At 41.6% G+C, this 27,451-nt stretch overlaps 1 protein-coding gene across 1 annotated transcript; it reads left to right on the top strand.

The window, feature by feature from the left end:
- The first annotated feature begins 665 nt into the window (after positions 1-665).
- On the top strand, positions 666-27,451 carry gba2 (glucosidase, beta (bile acid) 2). The gene is made up of 18 exons (XM_050067089.1): positions 666-762; positions 993-1,703; positions 11,412-11,503; positions 12,814-12,929; positions 14,515-14,733; positions 16,389-16,628; positions 16,820-16,922; positions 18,071-18,224; positions 18,674-18,799; positions 18,915-19,099; positions 19,760-19,864; positions 19,970-20,077; positions 20,688-20,839; positions 20,972-21,078; positions 23,877-24,019; positions 24,335-24,450; positions 25,826-26,017; positions 26,371-27,451. Exons 2-18 carry the CDS (start codon positions 1,510-1,512, stop codon positions 26,623-26,625), a joined length of 2,607 nt encoding a protein of 868 aa, XP_049923046.1. The 5' UTR covers positions 666-762; positions 993-1,509; the 3' UTR covers positions 26,626-27,451.

Consider the following 27,451-nt stretch of genomic DNA (forward strand, 5'->3'; position numbering starts at 1 on the left):
AGACAATATTACATTTAGTGTGACTTGAAAAACAAAAATGATGAGCTCTGTTGTGATGTCATTGAATGTCTATTTTTCATACAAAAGAGCAGTATCCTGAAATCATCCCCAAATGTTTTTTTCTTAAATTAATTTAAACTGTGCATAAAATCTTTAAAATTTATATAAATCATATGTTATATATTTTAAAAAAAATGTTTTAACTGTATCTGGTAACTGAGATAAAATTTGCCTTTGTATGTTCAGAGTTTATTTTATTTTATTGTTATTATTGCTATTTTATCACACCCCACCCCTGTCGCTTTGTTGTTTAATATCACATTTCCATTCAATACATGCAGTTAAAAGCACTTTATTTGTAATCAATTTTCAATCTGAGATCTTCACAATTGTTTTCTATACTCTTTTCCGTGACGGCAATGTCTTTGTGCTACCCTGGCTGTACTTAATAAATGTGAATGTTACCATACTTAATAAAATAAATAAATAAAAATCCTTTGTGAAGAAATTAAATAGAATAAACTTAGCTAAAATAAAATATAATAAAATACAGTAAAACAAAATAAAATTAACATAAAATAAGATATTTGTGGGTAGCCTGTGAGCGCTAGTCACCTGACAGTCAGAACTGAGGGCGTAGCCACCCCACGGTGTCTGTGACAAATGTAAAACATTTGCATATTGAGCGCCGTGCTAGCAGAAGCTATAGTCCTGCTGACAGAGGCCGGTTTGGAGCAGCAGTGGGATGACGCCGTCACTCCGGTATTTAAAACATAATAACCTCTTCTCTGCTGCTGTTCAGGGCCAGTTAGCTGATGAAGTTAGCCGCTGTTACAGAGGTGGTTTAGCTAACGTTACATGATGTTATGAGTTTGCAGCTCTGCAGCTAACCGCCGGTGGCTGAGATGCTTGCTTGATATCGGCCCTGCTGTATTTCCACCAGGTTAATATGATCACTTATTTTAAACCGTTTCTGTTTCATCTGACTGTAGGTGTCCCGGCTAACAGACTGAGATCGGCATCCTCAGTACTTCCTGCTGGTCTGTAGCTGTCCTCCATCCATCCAGCCTCAGCTGCTGACACATCCGGACTTCATGTAAAGGGGGTACAGGGGTCTGCCCATGATGGTGATGCAAATTGCTGCAACTAGCCCCAAAGGATCTGAACATGTATAGCTGCAGAGGCTAAATCTCTTGTGAATAGCAGTGCCCCTGTAATGGCACTTGGATCTTATACCCTAAGGAGATTTTTTTTTACCTGCAAGTATTCAGAGCTTGTAAACTGAGAACCGGTTTATTCCACAGGAATGACTCTGTGCAACTTACTGATCCACTTAGAGATTTCTAAGCCAAATGTAGCTACCCCCTGAGGGCTTTGGCTGATGGTGAAAGCACGATAAACTGACTGTTGACAAAAGGTGGTGACGCCTCTCTGTTTGCAATCACAAGTGTTTCCCTGCTCCCGTTCATTCATACTTTTAAGCTCCCCACTGCTGGGTGTCCTGCTAAAATGACCACAGAGTGGGGTGAGAAATCCTCAGCGGAGCTCATGAGCAGGTATGTCTCCAAGGAAATGGGATATGGTGTGCCTAAGGAGGGCTGGCGTATCTGTCTGGCACACGAGTTCAAGGAGAAGAGAAAGCCCTTTCAAGCAAAAGATGTCTCGCTGTCCAACGTCTTGGATCACATCGGCCTTGGGATCAGGTGAGACATGCACTCCATTTACTAAACCCCTCAAACGCACTGTTAACATGCAGTAAACTGAGTACTTTCACTTATCAAGTAATGTCCAGTCATGAGATTAAAGCTGGAATAGGCAGAAATGTGGAAAAGGCAAAAAAAACAAAAAAACAACCAACTTTGAAAACACACCCTCCACCTGCAGCTCTCCCTTCTGTCCCAAGCCCCTCCCACCAGACAACCACAGGCATATGAACCTTCTTTATACAGTAACCCTGTTTCCTATTCATTGATTTATATAATCTCATTTAATTGTATAGTTGCCCACAGCTCTCTGTCTCTCTCTGTTTATCAGACCACAAGTGAGACAAGAATTAGCTAGCTAGCCACCCTATCATCCCTCCGCCTCGCTCCCTACCACTGTGGCCTGCTTCCTTGGGAGGGGAGCAGGCCACAGTTCTGGAAACAGACCTTCATTTGGCAGCTGTAGCAGCTGAAATTTGGCTAGCGCAAACCTCCCAGTGCTGGGTGTCACAGCAGGATGATGGCCAGCGGCAGCACCTTGTCTAACCTACGTACAGGCATCAATAGAAAGTTTGCTCAACCAGCAGGGAGTCGGGACTGTCTGGTCCCCCAGGGCTGAGGTTTGCCCTGACAGGATTTGGGTTGCTGCGGCCACTGACTGAAGGTCCGTCTTCGGAGTTCCTACCTACTCTCCTCCTGGCATAGTGGTCTGTAGTGGTGAGGCAGAGGGCACCCTGTGATTCAGGGTTATCGCCAACTACATAAACGTGAACTTGAAGACACAGCTGTGAACCTTTGACTCAGGTTAGCAGAAGGCTAAACTGTTAGCAACATTTTCGACTCTCTTTTTGATAAGTCCGTCTTTCTTTGCGGTGTAGCCAGTTGTTGCCAATAGCAACTTTCTCTGTAGGATTCTCCGCCATTGAATCAGGCTTATTGGCTGGTTCCTATTGGCTGTTTGTAGAACAGTCAACAGGAACACCCTCTCTCTGAAATCCTGTGATTAGCCAAAGTCTCCCGTCATGGCCTAGATTTTCTAGAGCTTGACAACAGAGCCAAGAGGAGGTGCAGGAGTCTAGTTTTCTCTCAGACCACTTGAATTACAATATGCTCAAGGTTTGTTAGGGGATTGTTGCAAAGTGAAGCCAAAGTGTACCCAAGCTTTAAGAAGCAACATTAATAAGTGTTTTTCAAAAACAGCTGGGACACTGATTGGGTGAATGAGATGGAAGTATAACTAATATACCTACAATGGTTTAAAAATCAACACAAGCCAATGTCTACAGGTCCACACCCAGTTTTCTGTGCCAGATCAAATACTCAACCAATAACTAGCCATAAATAGCCATTTAAAAACAAACATTCATTCCACAATAGTATATTGCATTTATAACGTGTTATACACAGTGCACAACTGAGATATGTTTCCTTCTATTGACACGGGCTGTTTAAGTTTACACCTCCATATGTCATAGCAACCTTCAGTCTATAGCATTAGAACCATGTGTACGTTTCCACGGTGGAGTACCTGGGGAGCATTAGCCCATAGTGTCAGATTTCTCTGCCCTCAACAGAGAGCAGGTGTGAAATGCAATCCGGCCTTGTGTTGGTCGATGCTGCAACAAGTTATACTCCTACTTTCCAACTACTCCAGTATAAATGTCCACCTTGAGGCAGTTTAATTTTGAGTTAAAATGACAGATTTCAGCATTCAAAGTTAACCAACAAGAAGCATTAAAAGTATTAAACCTGTTAGTTTATTCGTACAATGCATTTTAAAAATGATAACCATAGTTTTTTCCTCAAGAATGGCTGAAGGATTAACTGAGTTGCTGTGACCTTTAACACCCAATTAATGGGGTAAAAGGTTATTTTTCACTGCGGTCCACCATTTTGTTTAGTCTGTTCGAGTGCAGTTGATAAGATAGTTCTTGGTGTTTCTTGATTTGCCTCGGTCACGCCATCCCAGCAAATTAGACAGTTGACAAAGCGTCCTCCATAAATGTTCTGTGAAATTAAAAGGCTGTGGTCAACTTCAAAGACTTGATTTTTTCCCCAGAGGAAATGAACATGTAGTTGATCCTTTTTTAAAGTAGCACATGAGCTCTGGTCCCAGGTCAGCTTCAAGTTCAAGACGCAGGTTATTTACTCCATCATGACCTCCAAAGCAGGAGGGCTGAGTTTGCCCATCAGTCACAGTCCCACAAACATGATGGAGAGTACAGCTTAAAGGGACAGTTCACCCCATAATCAAAAATCCATATTTTTCCTCTCAACTGTAGTGCTATTTATCAGTCTAGATTGTTTTAGTGTGAGTTGCTAAGTGTTGTAGATATCGGCCATAGAGATGTCTGCCTTTTCTCCAATATAATGGAACTAGATGGCACTCAGCTTGTGGTGCTCAAAGCGCCAAAAATGTGAAAAACTTAACAGCAATGTCTCTTTACAGAAATCATGACCCACCAACACCACACAGAAGGAAGCTTGTATCTACTGTTAGCTCAACTAGCACCACTGAGATAGCTCACGTTACAGCTCAGCCAAGATGGACGCCATTACACCTTGCACTGTTACAAGCCTTTCCTCCATGAGTAGATACACGCTTTCTTCTGTGCAATGATACAGTTGGTGGCTGTAGTTCAGTAAAAGAAAATAGTTCCTACATGAAACTGCTCTCAACAAGGTCTGTGGATTATCTTGAGTAACCAGGTCATGATTTCTGGAAAGAGACATTGCTGTTGAGTTTTTCAGATGTATTTTTGTTGGCACTTTGAGCACCACAAGCCGAGTGCCATCTAGTTCCATTATATTGGAGAGAAGGCAGACATCTCTACAGCTGATATCTCCAACACTCAGCAACTCAGAGCAAAACAATCTACACAGATTAATAGCACGACAGGGAAGAGGAAAAACACAGATTGTTGATGTGGGAGTGAACTGTCCCTTTAAATCTTCCCATAGAGATAAAAATCCAGCACAGATCTCAACATCTGTTGATGCGGTTGTGTTTGTTTTCCCGACAACCTGCTGATATCTGAGACGCAAAGTGATACACTCTGCAGCTTTAGTGGACTGTCGGGCGCACGGCCAGCAACACTTTCTCTCACTTGTCATTTCAATCCTGAGAGCGTGACTGTGTGTCAGAGCGAGTCTGGTGTGACAGTCATCATCTGTCTGTCATCGGGTCTGCTCTTTAGTGGTTTGGGCTCAATGGGTTTCTTGTAGATTAAAAAAAAGGCATACTGTGACTGAATAAATCAAGCTTTTATATACTTATATACTCCCATCCAAATCACCACTACTACTGCTTGTACTATGTCCACATTGTCCCCAGTGCGATGTAATAGAACAGCTTGTTTATGCTCGACAGGACAACATGGACTGTTCCTATTGCTGTGAGCAACTAACAGTGAGGCTGTTTCTGTGTTACGTGACATAATGATCCACTGATATCCTACAGAAAACTTTTCAGTTGATGCTGAACCACAAACTCGCTTCACTTTTCTGTTCTGAAATCTGTTGCAATGTTGCTGTAAAATAAACATACTACACCATCACATCAGGTCAATGCAAAAACACAAAGCTTTTTCCGTTTTCTCACCCGAGGTGTGTCTTGATTGGCTTAATCACCATGGCAACATTTGTCAATGATTGCACAGCTTAATGTGATAATTGTTATGCAGTAAGAGGAGGTTGTCTGGAGAGTGTTTGACACTGGGTAACTAATAAACCCAGGCGGAGCCACACCTTCAGCTCTTCATCATTTGGGTGAGATGTGCAGAGATCTAGATTTATTATAATACTAAAAAATATTAGGTGGTTACAAGTAACTGGTAGTGCTGGAAAAATATAAAGAAATACTGTAAATAATTTTGGGCTTTTTGTTCAGTATACTGTGCCGAAAACAAGCTAACTGAGGAATAATAAGTTCGTACAGTATTTATAATTAAGCCGTGAAGTAAAAGTAAGAGACATCTAAGACTTGTCTTTAACCCACTCAACTCTCATCATAATTAACTTTTATTTTGCATTGAAATCTCTGACTGAGTGCCTCATCAGTCGACCAATGCTTCAACCTAAATCACCTGAATGGGAAAAGTGTTTGTAACTGGATGTCAACTAGTGGGACATAAAACTTTTAGCCTTCATTGTGCTACACGTAGGGATGGGACAATATATTACTTTAATGCTGATAGTTATAAAAGACACACAATAAGTTGAATGTGCTAAATTCCCTTTATCTGAATAATCATGAACATCAAGTCCAGCAGCATGTAAAGAGACTGCTGCGAAAGCACGCTGCATACACGCCAACCTCAAAAAAAGATCTTAATCAAGCATCGACATGTTTCAGATCCAACGATATGATGCCACTTCTATCTGCGTTTCCTGTCTGTCTGATCTGATTTTTTAAAAAAAACTAAGGTTAAAGTCTGGGTAAAGCAAAAATAAATGTGTGAAATGAGTTTGTCACAACACAGAAACATGTTACTAATCACCCAGCCAAATTTAAATGACGAAAAAATTGCTAGGTATACAATAATAGGTTTCAAAATTACAAACAATTAAGCAGTATTCTCTGGTCTGAGACGCTAGGGGCGTGTCCACTTTAGTAGCTGAAACAAAGACTGAGCCACTGCAAAGCTACAGACTCTCGTTACTAGCTAGGCCTGTAGCACAGCAACATACGCGAACCCTAAACCGCTGTGCAGCGTCAGACAGTGACCTCTTAGCAGCTAACCCAGTAGCTCACATAGTCTATGGTTGCACCGCACACTACTTCCAAACAAGGAAACAAGAGCTGCTGCATGGCGATAGCCTCTTGTTCAGCAGCTAACGTTAGCACAAAGCACACAAACCATAGCAGTGAGCAGTTTGTTTTAATTTATATGAACATAGCAACGTAGCAAACTTTCTGCTCACACATGGGCTGAATGAAACGACACTGATACTATGAGCTGCACTCTCAGTTAACGTTTGTAGTGACGTAATATTTACACAGTAGATCTCGATCATTCTGCTGACTTTGACATTGCTAGTTGTGTTTACATAAGAATGTCAACATTTTAGCCAACGCAATGGCCAGAATAAGCAACAGGGTTTTCACGACCTTTGTAGACAATAGTGCAGCCATTCTCCCTTTTTTTTTTCTCCACGCCGCTGATGTGCACGAGTCCGAGGAAAAAATAAAACAACACCTTAAGGTTGACACAGTATAGCTTAGCGGTAGCCTGCAGCTGCACTTTTGGAAGAGGCACAGTCCAGCTGTTAGCTTGCCAACCACTGACGATGAGCCAGACATGTAGTTGTTGGTAGTTTTACCCCCCAACAATTTATCTTCAACTCTGTTTATCCACCAGTAAACTGCCCAGCTCCCAGACTGCAGCACAGCAGCCAGATTATGTAAGAAACTGCGGTGTTTCCAGAGCTTTGCTAAATTTATCTAATAGTTGCAAGAGGCATCACTTGGTTTTGGTTTTGTCGGTCAAATTTTGTATCAAGTCTCAACGTGAGTAAATCTGGGCTACTCCTTTTAAGGTACTATAGTTTTATATATATATACGTTCTTGTTTAAATTAAAAATCATCAATTACTTTTTAAAAATGTTAAATATCTTTTCCATAATCCAATGTCTGAATATTATTAAGAATTAAAAGTTTATTGCTCGTTGAAAGGTACTTGCATTATAACACTATTATGTTATCATTATATCTGTGACATAAAATTGTCTCGCAGTTGTTATCGTAATTATTTCTGGGACAATGTGTTGTCCAAAATTAGAAACTGTGACAGGCCTGCCAGTGTGTTTCAGTGCCATTTTAAGAGTTTTAAGCACGTTTTGGTGAATATCTGGATAATACTGGAATTGCAATGATTTTGGCCAGTTAAATTGTGACTTAAAATGTTCATATCATCCCATGCCTTGCTACAAGCTCCACTTAAATACTAGTGAAGTGTTAACTGTTGTGGAGAACAAGATGGCAGCTTGAGCAAACACACAGGTTGGATTCACGTTGGCATACTCGGTCTGTATTCAGAGCCAGATGAGGGTGAGGACTGATTTGTTTGCATTCCAGTTGAACGCACAATAAGATCCTGACAATTATGCAACCTGCCGTGGCTTCAAATAATTCATTTCAACTGACCCTATTCATCTCCTGGGTGGAGCTGTGTTGTTGTTTCCCTGCACCGAGCTTTCCCTGTGAAGTCATTGTTTGCCGTTACAGTCAGATCCTGCAATAGCGCACACAGCAGTTTTGCAGTTGCATGGGATCCTCCTCACAAAAAAGCCCTCTGTGGCTGAAACGTGGATTATTTTTGAGCGTAAGCAAGCTCATAATGTGGAGCCAAAAGAAACATTTCTTCCTGTTTTTGACTGTTATCTGATGTTGCAGATACTGTAGTTGATGGACTGCATGTCTATAACGGGTTTTATTTGCAATGCTTTTGGGCCACCTCCTCTGAAATGAAGACTAACATCATTTGAAAAAGTCATTTAAGAAAACAGTTACCTCCAGGGAAGAGAGCATAGATGGTCTTTCACACAGCAAATTTCTAACAGTTGTATTTAGTCTTCATGTACACTCAGTTTATTGTGAGACAGGATGCTTCAGGATGTGAGCGGCTTACCACCCATCAAGTAGTTTCCTGGGGAAGACCCTGCTGTACAGGCAACTAGGGCTGATACCAAAGGTGACTTTTTTAAATTCAAAGCTTCAGATGTAAAAAAAATTATATCTAGTCTGTTGCCATATTTTAAGATGTAATCACATTTAAAAAAGTCTCTGTCTTTTGCATCAAATCAACTTTTATTAATGAAGAAATGTAATGTATAGTGCTGTTAGATTGCTGCTTGACTGCTGTATTAATACAGTTGCGTGCCTCCCTTTGTTTGCAGCAGGTAGGAGCGCAAACAGTTTGACTGCAGTGACAATGTTGACTTAACATCAATAAATATGGACAGAAGCAGAATATTCTGTCCAATAAAATATGTTGTGAATTTTGTAAAGTATTACATCCATCTTTCAGCGCTGGAGTTATTGGAAATGTTGAGATCACACGACTTGGAAACAGTTCTACGCAGACACCACTGGAATCTAACTCTACGAATACTATAGTACTAATGATGTTACTATAGTATAGTGTGGCCTAGGCCTCCATCTGTCAGAGCACTTTTTGCAGCTTGCCATATCTTTTTTTTTCTTTATTGTCCCAAGGCAACAACCAAATTACCTGTCCTTATCTTAACAGCTATTTACCTTCGAAGTAAACTCACAAAATCTGCTTAAAAGATGGACAGGTGAAGGGCACTTGGGGACTGGTCACAGGGAAACGTGGGTACATGAGGTCCCCATTAAGACAAAAAAATTAAAGGAAGTGCCACCAGCTGGTTCAGGAGCTTCACTTGGATGATGCTCAGTTCAAGGCTTATTTTAGGAGGAGTCAGGGACAGTTTGACAGTCTGCTGCCAACCGTGGGTCGGGAAAAACATTAAAAAATAGTTGAGGCTACGATCCATACACTACCATTTGTCATCGCCACCACAGAAGGCCCGCCTCTCAATTCATCTGATTGAACAATGGAGGGTTTTTTCTTCAACTTGAGGCGTTCAGGGCGCTCCTGCAAAAACAAAAACACGAGGCACTCAGCAACAAAAAAGCAGCAAGCAAAATGTTTCAGTCTCATTGAAAACAAATACAAAAAGCCGCCCTGGGCTGCTAAAACTGCTCTGATCATTATTTATCCTGAAGCTTGTAATCTTTGGTTTCCTCCAGTTGAGGGGGTCATAAACTGTTTAAATCTGCCACAGACAGATGAGGGCTAAAACATGATCCTCAGTGATGTTAATACTGTAATAGAGATGCCTGTTGTTCAGCTGCACTGAACTACATATTTTAGACTTGCTTGGGTTTTATGTGCACCAAACAGGAAAGACATAGTAGCACCTCAAGTAAGTGCTTAGTCACTGGTGCTGTTCACCACCTGTCAGCTTGCTGCAGATTTATTACTGTCATTCTGTACCCCTCAGGGCCCACTCAAAGTCAATAGGCTAGACATTTAAATGAACATAATGAGGGGCATTGTTTGCACTGCAGCCTGTTCTGTGTTGAACTAATGGCCTGTGTGTTAAAACACAACTCCTCAACCCAGCAGCAGCGCTCTTCTTTATTCAAGTCTGTCATGTCTGAGTTCAGAGTTCACAGCATAAACAGATAAATGACTCGCTTTAACTGTGATCTTCTGGGCCTCAGGAGCTGTTTGAAGCCTTTTGTAACGTGGCCTAATTAATATTTTACACCACAACCCTGGTGTGATAGTGAGTGCTGCACCTAGACACACATGCATGCATACACACACATGAACACATGCTCACTCTGCTAACATCAGTCAGATAAAGTAGAGCTGCCACTTTGACTCCATTCCCCTCATTTTACAAGTGCTTCCTTCATGCAGTTGCACAATTCCCTCTTTTCTCTCTGCCTGCCTCTGCCTGTGTGTGTGTGTGTGTGTGTGTGTGTGTGTGTGTGTGTGTGTGTAAATTGTTCACTGTTGTTTTCAGTGCTAAAGGCTTGGGAACAGCTGTTGCTGCCTGTAAACAAGCGAGGAGAATAAGCATGTTGACTAATTGCACATATGCTTGTGATAATAATAAGCTCATTACCTCCATCAAGGAGGTTATGTTTTTGCCGGCGTTGGTCTGTTTGTCTGCAAAATAACTCAAAAAGCTCTGAACGGATTTTGATTAAATTTTCAGGAAAGGTTGATAATGGGACAAGGGACAGATGATGAAATTTTGGTGGTGATCAGTTGAAGCGAAGTGGAATAAAATAATAAAATGGCGGGAAATCCGAGCTGCTTGGCGGAGGTCTGCGCTCCCCGAGTGCTTTTCTAGTTTTATAACTAAGAACGTCCCTGCTCATAACCCTCTGACACATGACTGTAGTTAGGGTGCATGTTCTTTTTACATGCCAGGCCTATCTCCAAAGACTCTGCCCTCTGCCTGTATTTACTTACTTTATTATTATTTTATTATGTTTGTGATGTTCCTGGGCACAGGAGGCAGATTAGTTAAAGGCTTTCTAAAAAGGTTGCAGCCACGTGCCTGACTATAAGCAGCATGCTAAAGGAAACTATGAAAATCACGGACACAGCGCAATTAAAAAAAACAAACATAACAAGGCAAAGCTGGAGGGCTTTTACTTTGTTTGGCAACACTGTTTGCAAACTGGAGCAAACAGTTCCTTCAGAGTGCACTGTGTTGTGACAAGGCTGGGTATTAGTACTCGATGCCCTTAAGGTATCAACTGAAATAACCCAGTACCGAGTAATATGAAACTTCTCCAGTCAAACGATACTTGCATTCTATTCATTTTGTACCCATCCCTAGGAAAAAGACTGTTTGTATGGTTTTGCTTGCAGCCAATCATCTGTGACATGTGACTGACACTCTAATGCAGGAGTGTATTTGACAGAGTTGAAAGTTAGTTCAGCGTGCCAAGATGCCACCAAAATGTTCAGCAGTATGGCTACTACATGCCTGTGGTGTCTGGTGGCATTTTACGCAACTTAGTGCTTTCATTCACATGATGGGTATCAGATGAAGTAGAAAAAAATGCTAGTTTCAACTGACTGTGTCTGATTATTTGTTGATTTCCTTGCCACTTGTGACTGTAAGGTAATTCATGTACTGCATGTGTGTTTATACAGGTATCTAAAATGGTGGTACAAGAAGACCCAGGTGGAAAAGAAAGCTCCGTTCATCGACATGTTTCGTGCCCAACCCTTGCGTCAAATATATGGTGAGTAAACTTGCACCGATTAATCGGCAGTGCTCGGAATTGATCAGCCATGACCTGCGACCGGCCGGTCAGTCTAAAATATGCCGATTTAAAACGCCGGTCAAATTCCCGCCGCGCCGCATGATTGACATTGTGTAACATTAGCAGCGCACACACACGCACATGTGCAACTCACGGCTGTGTGATGTGAGGAAGTGACACATGAGCGGCTTCTCACCTTAATGTTTCACACATCAAAATTTTTACATTTTTATTTATTTATTTTTTTTTTTTAAATTTTATATACTTTATTAATCCCCGAGGGGAAATTCAATTTTTCACTCTGTTGTCAGTTACACACAGGTCCGAACACACACATGCGCAAACTGGACCTATACATGCACTAAGTGGAGAGATGTCAGAGTGGGCTGCCCATGACAGGCGCTCTGAGCGGTTGGGGGGTTCGGTGCCTTGCTCAGGGGCACCTCGGCAGTGCCCAGGAGGTGAACTTGCACCTCTGCAGCTACCGGTCCACGCTCCATATTTTGGTCCGGACGGGGACTTGAACAGGCGACCCTGTTCAAAAGAGAGAAGGAGAAAGTTGTTAATTCGTGTTAAACTTAACTGCGGAGCTCTCACTGCTGCACTGTGCTGCTTGAAACTGACGAGGTGTGTCCACGTGCCGAAGAATGTGCACCTTTTTTCTAGTTGTTAAAATATGAATGTCCATAACACTGCACTTTGTAGATGTGAAGACCTGTGTGAATTTTCCACAGGAGATATTTTTACTTTTTATCTATTCAAGAAATTACCCACAAATGCTATACACCAAGAATTATTATTTTATTTATTTATGTTTTATTTATGTATGCCTTGTTTACTTACTTATTTTAATACTATACCTGAAGTTATATTTGAGCAAAAAGGAAAATGTTTCTTAACCTGTGTCACTGTTTGATTGTTTGTTTGAGATGATTATTGAAAAGCTGGTTGTATCTTGGTTAAACTGTTCTGAAAAAGGAAAGATAGAAAATAGCGCAATATCAGAATCAGCCATCCGAACACTCTGCAAGTCGGAAATCGGGATCAGCCCAAAAAATTGTAATCGGTGCAAGTCTAATGGTGAGTCCAGATTAGTTCAGAGTGTGCTCAGTCTCATGCTGACTCGCAGTATTTGAGAGGGAAAACTTTTGTGTCAGTTTTAAGTGTGAGTGTAATTCTGATCTCTCTAATATTGGACCAAAGCCTGTTTTGACCGTTTGCATTTGACCAATTAGGGTCTTGAAAGTAACTGGAAAGTGACTGAATCCAAGTTATACTCTAATTTGCAGGTGCTCCACTTGGCGGTATTGGAGGAGGAACCATCACGAGAGGTTGGAGGGGGGAATTCTGCAGATGGCAACTTAACCCAGGGATGTACCACTACAAAACTGTCACAGCAAACCAGGTATGTAAGATCTTAAAGAGACGGAGACCAGGGGCCGTATTCACAAACATTCTGAGAACACACTCAGAGAGGAGTCCTAGTTTAGGAGTGATTTAGGAAAGTTCTCAGAGCAACTCTGAGCAAGGAAGGGACAGAAACTTTTATCTTATTGAGGAGGTGTGGTCAACCCTTTTGCTAGGTGTGATGCATTCTTTTGACAGATGTGATTGGTTGTCAGAGACACGCCCTTTTGTGAGCCTCCAGGTGTGGACACCCAGTGGAAATGAAATGAACTGCTGACTGTGGCAGTGTTGTCACTGTTAGTGTGATCACTCTGCTGATGGAAGGTTGAGACAGACCCAAGTCATCACTGCTGCATTTTTCCAGTTTTCCAAATATGTTAGTGTTGTGATAAATTTATTTCTGGCGTTATAGCATTACGTGGGAAATGTGTGCATATCCCTTATGAAATCAACCACACATATCCCTGCATGATGTAGCATTTCATTAACTCACTGTCATCCAGAGTTTGAAGAATATTTTTCCTTCCTCTTGTGTTTCCACCATTTTCTCCTCTGATTCAGAAACCCTTAACCCTCTTAAAAGTCCCCTTCCCTACTTCTAACAGTTTTTCACCTTAGCAGCTCTTTTAAGGTCTAGGATGCTCTGTGGATAGCTTTTATCTTCACAAAACAACCTGGTCTGAACTTTGAGGGGAATTTCGTCACTAGGAGCAACTTGTAGTACTAGGAGTATTTGTTAATACAGCCCCAGGAGTATAAATATAGACAGTGCAAACAGTGAGGTTGCACTGTGGCCTGTGGTTTGGGGGAGCTCATAGAGAGAGTGGGCCGTCCAACAATGTGTTGGGTGGAGAATAGGCCTTTATGAGTGACTGCCACCTTGAAAATTAAAGGACAGTTATATTTTGGTCCCTACATGACTTAATGTCAACAAAGCCCAGCAATTTCTTCTACAGCCTGAAAAGTCAATGTTTAATTTGTTATTTTTTTAATTAGTGTTGTTATTTATCATTCTCTTAATCCATAGAAACAAACCCTATAAAGTACCAGCCAAATGCTGATATATAATAAGCCCTTATAAAACTGTTAAAAACCATTCTTGGCAGATAATCTACATTAATAGATTTATTTTGTTCCTTTTTGGTGTTACTTCCCTGTTCGTCTGAGTAAATGGCCAAATGTAGATAACTAAATGTCACATTAACATGTTTCCAATGCTGCCACATTGGAGTTAAATGCCAGAACAATTTTCAGTTACTTGAAACAATAATATTAATGCTCCAAGCATGGATGTGGGTGTGGAGGAGACAAAAGATACCACATTCTTCACTGACAGCTGCCTCAGTACATTGTAATACAATGCATTGTGTGTTTTGGCTAAAAGGTGTGACTCGTTTACCTTAGGACTACCTGAATGTAGGACCAATAGCTGGGTGTACAATCAAGTTTCGACATGTCCCCAGAGGGTTGTCAGAGGGCATTGTTGGAAATGTAGAAAAATGAGGCAGTTTCAAGGGGGGCAGTACACAAAGAAAGGTAAATTCACAATTCACTGTGTTGACGTGTCCTTTTCTTTTTCTCAGTTTACAGTGTGTTTGCGACGTGGTGGGCAAACAGTTTACCAGCAGGTGCTTTCTGTAGAGCGTCCTCCCACACTACAAGGCTGGAACTGGGGCTACTGCGGAGAGTACGCCTTCTATCACGCCTTGTACCCCCGCGCCTGGACCGTTTACCACCTGCCGGGACAGAATGTCACCTTAACCTGCAGACAGATTTCCCCAGTCATCCCCCATGACTACCAGGTAACTGAGGTGTCCCTGATTTTCCTACAGTCCAACAGTATTATGATACTTTTCAAACATCACATTCGGGTTATTAAAGGTTCAGTAGGCAGCTTTTATAAAAATAGCTCTAATAATCTGTGAAAAAATCAGGTTGGTCTGGTTCCTCTGCAAATGGCATTTGCAAGAATCCACCGCGCCTGAAAACCAAGTCTTAGTCCGAGCCTAAATCGCTGCTTGTCAACATAATGTGCAGCCCCCCCTCCCCCGCGCATGCTCTCAATAGCCCCTATTACACAGCCTGTTCAAGGCGGGTATCTGGTGATGTTATGCCGCCTCTCAGTGCTGTATATAAGGTACAATCGTGGAATGAAGGACAGAGTTGTCTCGCCTGTAAGCCACCATGGGAGGTAGTAGCGCTAAAAACAGTGTCTGTATAAACTGGGCAGCCAGCAGGATGGGACCATGGGCAGAGCAGGTGTGACGTTTCGACAACGTGTTATTGTGGCGACCCACTGCGGGAGATTTAAAAAGAAGCTGCTAGCAGTTAGCAGCTAACTCAAAGCAGAAGAACAGCAGACGTAAATGTCCAAAAATTGGGAAACCGTAAGATTCAGGAGCTCCCTATACTACGAGCGTAGGACGAGATCAGCTACCATATAACAGAGATGGTAAATAACTGTTATTGCCATGTTTTGCCATTATTATTGTTTATAAAGTGCTGCCAACGCGCATGTTATATGTCACACTAGAAGCTGACGTTGTTGTGTTACATGTCACACTTGTCATGCCTCTCTTGATTCCATGCTGTCAGCATGCAGTCTATGAATGATGCCACTGACATATGGTTCTGTGTAATGATGCAAAGGCGGCATTAGTAGCAGCCAACAGTGCAATCTCCGTGTAAGAAGGGCTAATCAGAACAGATCAGGTTAATCAGACAACAAATCTGCTCTTCTTAACGCCTTTTCTAAAAAAAACACAACCTATAAAATAAATAAAAATGGCTACCAGCAATGAAAAACAACCTATAAAATAAATAAAAATGGCTACCAGCAATGAAAAACTGCACAACAACAATAACGTACAAGGCAAATACAAGAAAACAGAAGAAGCCCGAAGACGAAACCCAAGCTTTCCCTTTCTCTGTTTACTCATCTTCGCCGTGTATGTTTTTATTGGTAGCACACCTTGTGTACGAACAGTGATGCTGCGTTAGAGACTCCTCGGCACTGGCTGGTTGTCTTTGTACAGATGTGGTGGATTATTGCAAATGCCATCAGGAGCACTAGGAGGATCTGTCTTATGTACTTCTGTCAGAGTATAGTGACAGTTTCAGCAAATATGACCAAAACTTACTTTTATAAAAGTTACCTCCTGAACCTTTTTAGACTACAGTCACGCAGATGAATCATCCTTCATCAGCTTATGACGGATATAGGTTAATTCTTATAAGCTACTTGAACACTTTTCTTAGTTTAGTTTTTGCAGTTGCACGTAGAAGCTAAATTAGTCATTTGATAGTTTGGTCCCCAAAACGTCCCACATTTCTGAGATAGCTGCTGAAATATACAGTAGAAACACTTAGTAGTGGTAAAATACAGATTTAAAATGGTGTATGATAACATGCTGGTTCTACAAAAGTTAATCCACCATGTGTATCTCCTCTCTCTCAGGACTCTAGTCTGCCAGTGGCAGTATTTGTGTGGGACATAGAGAACAAGAATGACTACGCTCTTGATGTCTCCATCATGTTCACTATGGTCAATGGGTCGGGACACAAGGACGACAAGAGTGGGGGACACTGGAATGAACCATTCCACTTGGAAAAGGACGGGGAGGCAGTGTCGGGGGTCTTGCTCCATCACTGCACTGCGGTGAACCCTTACACTCTGTGCATCGCAGCCCGAGAACAGGTTAGCGTTAGAAGCTTATGATTTTTAGTAGGTTTTTGTAGTAGGTTGTGCCCAGGGAATAAACAGGATTTGTAACAATAGTCTCTGTTATATGAAAGTGGATTTATAATAATCAACTGGTTGTGAAATGTGTGGTGCTAGTGGGCATTAGGTTTTAGATTTACTGAGAGCATGTGTTTACACTTTAACAGCCTGACAGGGAGGTCAGTCACCAGACAGCATTCAGCCCGAAGGGAACCTGCAGCGGCCTGTGGAGTGACCTCATCACTGACGGACGGCTGGACTCTCCTACAGGTCAGTACTTAGAAAACAGCCTGTGAAGTTGATGAGACAGATTCAGAACAGAACAGATGGCTAAAGTCGTCTTGTTCTCAACATGAAGCAAGGAGAAGGAAGGAAAGAAACTGAAATGTAGGACAGTCTCCGGTCTTCTAGTTTACATGGGCTTGCAAAAAGTTTCGTCACTTGACTAAAGTAAGTCAGTTGGTGAATAAAGGCTTATGAGCAAAAGGCTAAACCCAATGAACCACCTGAACGCAAAACACAAGCTTTATGCATCTTAGTAGCACAACTGTCAGGTCTAAGGACAGAGACACAAGGAATAAATACTCCAACATGAGAGAGGCAAGGAGAAGGTGGACTATTGCACACTGATGTTTATGTGAGTTATTATAAACTTACTTAGGATGCTGCTTTGGCATGTTTTGACCTGTCTGCTGGAATCCATGATATACATACTGGTGAATTTGAAAAGAAAATAAAGTAGTAACAGCAGTTAGCCCAGCGGATGTGAGAGGATATTGATCAATAACAGTGGCAATTCTTCGCAATGTTGGCGACAAACATGGTTACTAAAAACGTACCATTTGGCAGCTCACAGTTCATCAGGGGCCGTACTCACAAACATTCTGAGAAACAGAATGTTTTCAGAGATTTTCAATCAAATTATCTAGGCGTGTTAGCCGAGTTACAGATGATCTGATTTCAGTCGGACTAAGCCAATAATTCGATTTTCTCAAGCTGCATGTAAACATACTGAGTGAGATACGAAAGACCTGGAAACACTGACCAATCAGAGCAGACTGGGCTTTTGTGCTGTGTAATATTTAGGTTTGAGATTAAAAAAGATGCCGTAAATGACCCATGGGTCATAGGAGGTAGAGCGGGTCGTCTACTATTTAGAGGATCAGCAGTTCGATTCCCAGCTCCTCCAGCCCAAACCCCAACCTCCTGGTGGCTGTTCCATCGGTGTGTGAGCGCATGTGAATGGTTACTGAGTTGCAGGTGGCACCCTGTATGGCAGCCTCGGCCACCAGTGTGTGAATGAGTGAATGTGACATGTAGTGGAAAAGCTTTTTGAGTGGTTGGAAGACTAGAAAAGTGCTATACAAGGCCATTTACCATCCATGCTATGCTTCATTATCCTCCTCTTGCCTCTGCAGGATCCAGCCCGCCCACGCCCAAGGGAGAGAAGGTGGCAGCAGCGTTGGCTGTGGGCTGCTCAGTGCCGGCTCAGAGCCATAACAGTCTGGAGTTCTGCCTGGCCTGGGACATGCCCACAATCACCTTTGGCTCAAGGGAGAGGGAACACATCAGGTACATCAAGCACAAAGGAAACCCACATACTGTGTGTTTCTTTGCATCAATGTAAACAAGCCGATGTTTATCACGGCTACAGATGTCACTCCACCTGTTGTTTCTATTACAGTTGTTACTTAACTGAAAAAAGATCTCACCAGTGTTGTTAACTGTCTTTGCTGTGGTTGCTTGGTTTGGTTTTTTTCTTAATTCAGTCTCAGATATGTTTTTGCATTTATCAGAAATTTCAGCCAAACAATTTCCTTCTATGAATAAAGAGACCAAAGCACAACAGGCCTTCCTACCTAATGCAAAAAATTGAAATACTGACATCATGAAAATGCCAAAGTTAGACTTACTAAGATATCAAACTTAAAATGTTAATCAAAATACGTTTTTGCTTTTATATTTGTTGCATTTGTTGATGAACATGCAGCGTCATTAGCTTGTGCCTTTTCTGTCTCTAGGAGATACACTCGTTACTTTGGGACCAAAGGGGATGCATCCCCCTCGCTCAGTCACTACGCCCTAACACACTACAGACAGTGGGAGAAGAGCATTGAGGAGTGGCAAAGACCCATACTGCAGGACAGGTAGGTCACAGCTCTGAAAGCTCTGGACTAAAATCACAACTAATCAATAAAAAAACATTCTGTTAGCCAGCTATGAATGCTCATAATGGTTTATCCTGCCACCCTGTCCTTGCAGCTCTCTCCCCTCCTGGTATAAGTCAGCCCTGTTTAATGAGTTGTACTTTGTGGCGGATGGAGGGACGGTGTGGATAGAGCTACCAGAGGATGCTGATGTCAGTGGTGGCGTGCGCAGCGAGGACGGGGGGCTGCCAGCTCAGCCGGCTGTCATCAAGGAGTTCGGTCGTTTCGCCTACCTGGAAGGTAAGCAGCAAGGAAACGGGGTTAGTTCTGGACTAGTTCAGGGTTAGTTTTCAAGATTGGACATGGCATTTTAGAGCTAATACAATTTTTTGATTAATCAATCAGTTCATGGACCCTGAAATAATCAAAATTGCATTGTGACAAACTTTGTGATGCAAATATCGTATTGTAGCTAGCAGGCCATGAGGAGATATTTAATAAAACATGTACTACAATAGGTCATTGCACCTTTAATCAATAATGAAAATCATTAATTGCAGCTGTACTGTAGTTTGTTCATCAAGGTCTAGAAATTAACACTGGTCACATTTTAGCTCTCATTGACTGCAATCCACAACTAAATAATTACGTGACATATCTGATATAAAAGTGAACTGAAAGTGGTCTCCAAAAGTCCAGATTTATACCACAACATCCATGTGGTCACAAAAACTGAAAATGATGTGACCCTTGACAGGGACGCCAACCACAGCCCACCACAGTATGCACTGTGAAATACAAAATGCAAGAATGTGAGGTGCTCATGTGTATTAAAAAACAGGTCTGCTGCTGATAGAAAATCTAAAATGTATTGAGTATCAAGTGTTGGCAAAACTAAAAAGAGAAATCTGCCTATATTAGATATGTGACCCACATTACTGAGCCATTGTTGTCTCCCAGGTCAGGAGTACAGAATGTACAACACGTACGATGTGCACTTCTACGCCTCCTTTGCACTCATCATGCTGTGGCCCAAACTTGCCTTGAGTGTGCAATATGACATTGGTAAGTGAAGTGCTGTTATCATAATGTCTCATCAGCTGTAAAAGCATGTGTCTTTGATAAAGAGCAATACAAGGGCAAAGTTTTACAGCATTAATCTCTTCTCAGCGGGCAGTGTGGTGCAGCAGGACCCAACAGAGAGGCTCCATCTGATGAGTGGGCGGTATTCTCCTGTTAAGGCCAAAAATGTGGTGCCTCACGACATAGGAGACCCAGGTAGGAGAAAGACAATGTAATTTACTACAGCTCCGCGGGGAGTTAAGTGGAATAACTCAGTGTTTGATTTACTTCATTTTAGGTAGTCATAGGTTTCAGTTTATTTCTGTACTGTGCTGAGAGCAATGACTGTATATAAAGATGAACAATATGTCTGTACTTCCTGTAATTGTACAAAAATGAAACCAAAATATCCCAGATACGGCTGCATGTGTTATTCGTCACTTCGTTCAATGTACTGCTTCTTCATTTAGCTTATTTGTAAGTAATTTGATTTGAAGTGTTTTATGGTAGTTTAAATGCAGGTGTTAAATGTAGGTGTTGTGTTTCTACATGGACAGAATTGTTGAATATTAATGGCTATATTGGCCGTCCAAAAGAAAAGTCTAGCGTTAACCCTGGATTCAACATGCTCAATTGGCCGAAAAGCCACCAACAAGGGTCAAGAAGTGCCAATGTTGCGGGACACATCCCCAATACTAGGGCCACGGACGCTCACCGATGATTAGCCTGGTGTGTCGGGGCCCTAAAACCAATAGCCTACGTTAAACCAAACATTTTGCTTTTTACCATCATGAATTGTCTCTCACTACAACACCTCTGTCCCTAGATGATGAGCCATGGCAGAGGGTGAATGCCTACCTCATCCATGACACTGCAGACTGGAAGGACCTGAACCTGAAGTTTGTCCTGCAAGTCTACAGGGACTTCCATCTCACCCAGGACAGTCAGTACCTGCGGGACATGTGGCCCATCTGCCAGGTATAACTGACCGATACAGTTTTAACTGTACTGCATTTGAGAGGTGGATCCCATCTGTAGTAGTGACACAGAACATGAGAATAGTGGATGTCACATGCTCACTCAGCTGTCTCATACTGGTTGATCTGCTAGGCGGTGATGGAGTCAGAGATGAAGTTTGACCTGGATGGAGACGGCCTGATAGAGAACTCTGGATATGCTGACCAGACCTATGATGGTTGGACAGTGACTGGACCGAGGTGAGACGATGAACAAACATGGCAGCCCTGAAATAAACACATCAGTAGAGATTAGGTTACAGAGACATGACGATGAGGGAAACAGTATCACAGGACTCCCTCCTTTGGGCTGTCCTATGCCCCAGTCATTTCAGATGTTGCGATATGAGTGCTCAGTGATACTACCCAGTCAGTATTTGCACACAGTTAACACCTAATAAAACTGAAATGTTCAAATTCTATTAACAAGTTGGGATGATTAGGATCTGATTAAATTAAATCTAATCATTTAGGTCTTTTAATTAACTGAGCTCTCTTCAAAGAAAGAAACTACTGTATGATAATTGCATTTACAACTTCAAGCCTGAACTGAATGTCAGGGGGAAGGGAGAAGGGGAAGGAAATGGAAAAAGCATGATTCGGGACAAAGGGAAGGAAAAACTGATTTGTGTGTAGCTGCAGTGCTTCTTCAAATGTGACCTCTTGAGAGCCAGGGTTGAGTTCAGAGCGCAAAGATGAAAGAGTTTGGATTCTAAAACACTGACAGTTCCTGTTTACATTTTCATCTCACAAGACTGTGAACACAGCAGCCTCACAGTAGATAAAGCTCCACAGCTGGGAAATAAACTAACACTGTCAAGATCATTTGAAGAATATTGTTTAATTAGCAAGTTTTGTTAGCTGAGCTTGTAAATTCAAAGCAACTAAGGATCATAGTGCACCACATAACTTTTGTATTTTTCCCCACTAAAATATCTCACTTAAAGTTCCAGTGTGTAAGATTTATGGGGATTTAGTGGCATCTAGTGGTGAGGAATGCAGATTGCAAACAGTTTAAACTTCTCCTGGTAAGAATTTCTTCAGTGTTCATTGTTCAGGAGGCTTTGACTGAGAGGTGAATTATCCTCAAAGTTTCTCCAACACTGTTAAGTACATCACAGACAGCCTGTTTGCCCAGCACTTGCTAATGTGTTCTAACTGTATTTCTGATCCAGATAGGGCTGTACCCAAATATTCGGATATTCGAATATTCGTTTCTATGGGTAGGTATTCGTTATGAAAATTTGGTATTCCATATTCGTTTTGTTTTGTTTACATATTTTTTTGGTGCTAAATGTAGTCTTTTTGTTGTTGGTAAATGTAGGTTATCAATAAAAATCAAAACTTTTAAATTGCATTGTTAAAAATGTGAAAATATAGTATCGCCTACCAACTGAGCTTGTGTGCACAGCACGCTTGAGCGCGTCCGTCTGAGGCTGTGGATCAATGCCAAGTTTTACCACTTTATCACTATTCCCTCTAACTTGTAGCTGTTTTTTCGTTATCTTTTGAATTTAATATGAATTATGGAACCGTTTTTGTCAATGTTTGTTTCCCCTGTTTTGTACAATAAATTATTGTTTAAAGTTTCAACAAGTTTCTTTTGGAGTGCGTGACACAAGTGTGTTTTGAAAACGGCCGTGGACTGTCACCTGCTCAACGCATCAGTACCTTCGGATGCCATGACAGTAATAGCCAATAATGTCAAAATATCATTTACAGACCGATTTAACAGACGATCACTGCTGCCCGACCCGCAGGTCCATTTGCGAGTCCCGCGGGTAACGGGTCGACCCGCGCATCACTACTCAGCTCAGTCTATAAATGCTGTACACAACAGTAAGGCTATAGACATTATATTCTATTCAGGCCGGCAGAACCAGCAGCACATCGGCTCTACAGTGCACGGCACCGCTGATTAACCATTTTATTGCAGCACAGAGTGTCTGCCAGTAACCGATTACTTGTAGAGGCTTTCTACAACTTGTTTCAGCGGTTCCGAGTTAATCAGAAGACAAATTAAACAGGATGACTAGCCAATGTGAAAATCAAAAGAAAGCATAGAATAATATACTGAAGGAGACTGCCATCACATTTTTTTGTGGTTTGAGAGCAAAGTTTCGGTCGCTGCTGTGCAAAACTCCGCAATACAATTAGGTCCAAAAAACCCCCAGAGGAGTGCTTCGCAAGGAGTCTTTGAAAAACCCCCAGAGGAGTGCTTCGCAAGGAGTCTTTGAAAGGAGCCGAGCCTGGCGTGAAACCGGAGAGAGCAGGCAGCACGGCCGCAATCAATGTTACAAATCAGTGTTTCTCTGACGCTGTTTGCTATGTCGGAGAAGAGCCACTAACCTAGCACCTGTGCTCACCTTTTATCTCTGATAACTTAAGATTTTAGACGTTCAGGACGTTTTTACTAGGAGTGATAATTATCCACAGTGGTCTCTCCTGAAAACCTGGTGAAGTAAAAACACAAAATAAAGCAGATTTTAAATTGGTGTTTTTGTGACGCTGCTTATCATGGAGGGGCTGTTAACCAAAGTGGCTGACACAGAAACATAAATGGCCCTATCTCGAACCAGAGCATGATTTGTCTGTTCTGTAGAAACGTGACAGTGCAACATGGCCATCTCTGTAGAAGAGGACCCGCTCCATTTGTAGATATTAACATCCCATTCTAAGGTTACGCTGACAAAGTGATTCTTATTTTCAGGTGATTATAAACTAAAGGAAACATAATTATTATAATATATTCTATTTCTGCCAATATATGCCCCTAAATCCTACACACTGGATCTTTAGGGATAATTAGAGAAAAAAACATTGTTACAGCTAAATATAAGTTCAGTTTTACAGAAAAAAAGTTTTTTTTAACATTGAGGACTGGTATGTTTAGTTTAAGCCTGAAATTTAGTTTTTCATGAAGCTAAACTCTTCAGTGTTTTATGTGAGTGCGGCAAGGTTTACTTTTGACTAAAGCTCTTTTATTTTGTATTTTACAGTGCGTACTGTGGTGGGCTGTGGTTGGCGTCCCTGTGTGTGATGTGTAAAATGGCCAGACTGGTGGACAACGAGGAGACATACCGACGTTACAGAGACATCTTGGACAGGGGTAGCGCTGCTTTTGACAAACTGCTGTGGAATGGTAAGGTTTTATGTTGCATTACGTGCAGGTTTATGAACACACAAATTGTGTATTTTTAATAAAATCTCTTCAAAAGCAAAAAATAAGATAGGGCTGCATAGTATGAGAAAAATATGTGATAATGTTAAATATCAGAATTGATAGTGAAGTGAGTGGCATGACAAACCTATTTTCTTATTCCTACATACAGGCTGCCACACATCAGTGATTTAAAACAAAACCAGTAAAAATGCAGCCACTGTTTTCAGGTAAATTTAAGTTACTGCTTCAGCTGAATTGCCTTTCCTTTATTTTCTATTCTCCTTTCATGTTTAGGCAAGTATTACAACTATGACAGCAGTGGGAGAGACCTTTCCAATAGTGTCATGTCTGACCAGTGTGCTGGCCACTGGTTCCTGAGAGCGTCCGGACTGGGAGAGGCAGAATACCAGGCAAGTTAAACACACCTTTATGAGCAGGGTTAGGCCCTGATCACACAGAAAGTGTTTTGCACATTGCTGTACTGCTTTTTTTTGTTTGTTTTTTGTCAATTGAATGCCACTCGTGACAAAAAAAAAGCTTGCTGCGCCTTTTCATTGTTGCCACAAACATTCCTGCGTGATCAATCTACCCTTTATATTTTTTTTTAAATTTCACAGTAATTGGTGTCTAGTTTCTAAAATGTTGAGGCAGAGGGTACTTGCTGTAGCTCTGGTTGAGAGTGAGAGGCTGTCAGTATATAGTTTGTTGGTCACAAGGAAACAGAGATTTGTGTGGGTACATGAGACCCTTAAAAAGAGGGTGGATCATGGGGAGTACCACCAGTTGGTCCAGGAGCTTCTCCTCAATGATGGCTGTTTCTAGTCATATTTTAGGATGACTCAGTTTAGTCATCCTAAAGTCATCCTTTCGGGGCAGTTTGACAACCTGCTGCCTATCGTCTGGCTGTATAGCTCTGAGTATCAAGCAACCGCTACCACCAGTTTCTCCTCCATTGTTTACCAACTGTAAACTTGCTGTTATTTCTACCACAGAAGGCCCGCCTCTCAAATCATCCAATTGGACAATGGGAAAAAAGATGACGAAAAAGGAGATGACATGGGGCGTTTATCCGCTCTGAGTTGAAGTTTTTTCAACTTGAGCGCTCTGGCAGAAATGTCAGGCGCCTAGAGCGCAGAAACATAAGGCATGTCACAATGCAAAAAACTTATCTTGAATTTTGTAGGTCCAACAAATATTATTAAGTCCATGCCTACATCTGAGCAGGTCAGAGAGATAGTTAAACAAGATTCATCTGAACCCACTTAGAGGATCAGCACACTTCAAGTAACTCAGGGAAGTCCATGAAATCCTGAGCGTTCCTGGAACAAATAACTGCATTTAAATACAAACACAAACATGTAGGAAACTGGATTAAACTTATAGTTCTCTCCCCTCTTCTCTCACTCCTCCTTTTGCTCTTCTCTATGCTGTTTTTCCCCACATCACAGGTCTGTCTCATTTATCTCCTCACGTTCCCCACCTTACTTTCCTGCTGAGGCTTGAAAGGGCTAGTCTCTATTTTTTCTTCTCCCATTTTTGTTGTAATACACACATAGTAACAAAAAATAGCTTTCTGAATACTGACAAGAGTTGCATTGATTTTGATGAGTGTTGTGAATATATATGTCCAGTTGCACACAGTACATTGTTGTTTTGTTTAATGTTCATGACCGAACATCTCTTCCCTTTCCTTATGCCAAGCTGCAAATTAGACAAACAATAATGAAGTAATGTTTTCAGATTAGGACAAACATGGTCTGAACATCACATCCTCTCTCCCTCTAGGCTTTTCCAAAAGAAAAAATCCACAGCGCACTAAAATCTGTCTTTGACTTGAATGTAATGAGCTTCGCTGGAGGCCAGATGGGGGCAGTTAATGGCATGCGTCCTGAGGGAGTGCCTGACCGCTCCAGTGTCCAATCAGATGAGGTGTGGATTGGAGTGGTGTATGGACTGGCAGCCACTATGATCCATGAGGTAAGTGTGTGTGTATTTCTGTACCTACTTTACATTCAAAGGGTTAAACAATAAGGTATTTTGTGGTGGCTGCAGGCACAGTGACTTCAGTATGAAGTGAATTACACAAGATGTAATCAAGTTTATAACGTTTACTGAAAAAAGGCTAAATTACATTAAGTCACAAGGTAGAAAAATGATATGTTCCCGAGCCTAACGCAGCTCTCTGCTCGACTAAGCTGCACATGATGTTACTCAGTCAGTTAAAGGGAGCATCATTATCAACATACAATATAAATGCATTTGTCTTTGTACATTATTTGTGTTGACATTGAGTAAAAAAACATGCCTCTGTGGTTTTCTTTTTTTGTCAGGGTATGCAGGAGGAGGGTATGCGCACTGCGGAGGGTTGCTACCGGACTGTGTGGGAGAGGTTGGGCATGGCCTTCCAGACTCCTGAAGCCTACTGCGAGAAGGGAATCTACCGCTCTCTGGCGTACATGAGGCCTCTGAGCGTCTGGGCCATGCAGCTAGCCCTTAACACTTCACAGAAGGAACAGACCTCATCAGCTCAAACTGGAGCCACAGACGGGGAGCAGGGACATGACTTGAGAGAAACGCAGAGCTAGGACCTGAGCCACTGGACTGGTGTGATTAGAGAGGTGCAGCGAGTTCCTCTGAAAATGACCTCCAAACACTCCTGCAGCCACCACCCTCATCTGCACTCCCATCTTGCAGGGCCCCGTTTGCTCACATAACTTCAGTTCTCTACAGGTTGTTTTGCCTCGAATGATGGGTCAGAACTTGACGGTTTACGCTTGACAAATTCAGTAGCTACTGTAGATCATGGTATTGTTAGGTGAGGAGTTTAACATTTTTCAAGAGACTGCAAACAGTCCCTGATTGTTTTATCAAAGTCAGGCACTGACAAACTCATAGCCGGTGTGTATTGCTAATTAAAAACTGACCTTGTTTTTCAGCAACATATTGTCTATTTGCACGTATGTACACACACACATGCAAGCACTACATTTTACAATCATGTCAAAAATAATGTTTGCATACTTAGAACAAGTTCATATGCTAAATATTTGAGGACTGTTGTCTTATTATACCAGCCACATGGAGTCATTATTGTCTTTGAGTACATCAGTGGGTCTTTGAGTGAATCATGGCAGATCTGAATGATTTCCCCATCAGAAATATAGACGCTTGAAAAGAAAAGTCAATTTGAAGATTTCCTCCAATTAAATTTGAATGCTGTACTAAGTGATGTATTATGTGATGATTAGTGTTGGAAATTAAATTAAAATTATACATATTTTCTTTTTTTTTTTATAGCATTTGGTGCCTTGTTGCATGTTGGCCATATCTACAGTATAATAATGTAGTGGCAACATTTACTGTTTTATAAAATCCAATACTCATGACAATCATGCTGAATAAATGACTGAA

This window comes from Epinephelus moara, chromosome 17, assembly GCF_006386435.1.
Source record: "Epinephelus moara isolate mb chromosome 17, YSFRI_EMoa_1.0, whole genome shotgun sequence".
NCBI classification, from domain to species: Eukaryota; Metazoa; Chordata; class Actinopteri; order Perciformes; family Serranidae; genus Epinephelus; species Epinephelus moara.

Bases quoted from the DNA above. Each gene is read 5' to 3' on its own strand.
- gba2 (XM_050067089.1), top strand. From the start codon at position 1,510: ATGACCACAGAGTGGGGTGAGAAATCCTCAGCGGAGCTCATGAGCAGG. The intron at 14,734-16,388 runs GTAACTGAGGTG...CCTCTCTCTCAG, and splicing joins TCATCCCCCATGACTACCAG to GACTCTAGTCTGCCAGTGGC. The intron at 18,800-18,914 runs GTAGGTCACAGC...CTGTCCTTGCAG, and splicing joins AGACCCATACTGCAGGACAG to CTCTCTCCCCTCCTGGTATA.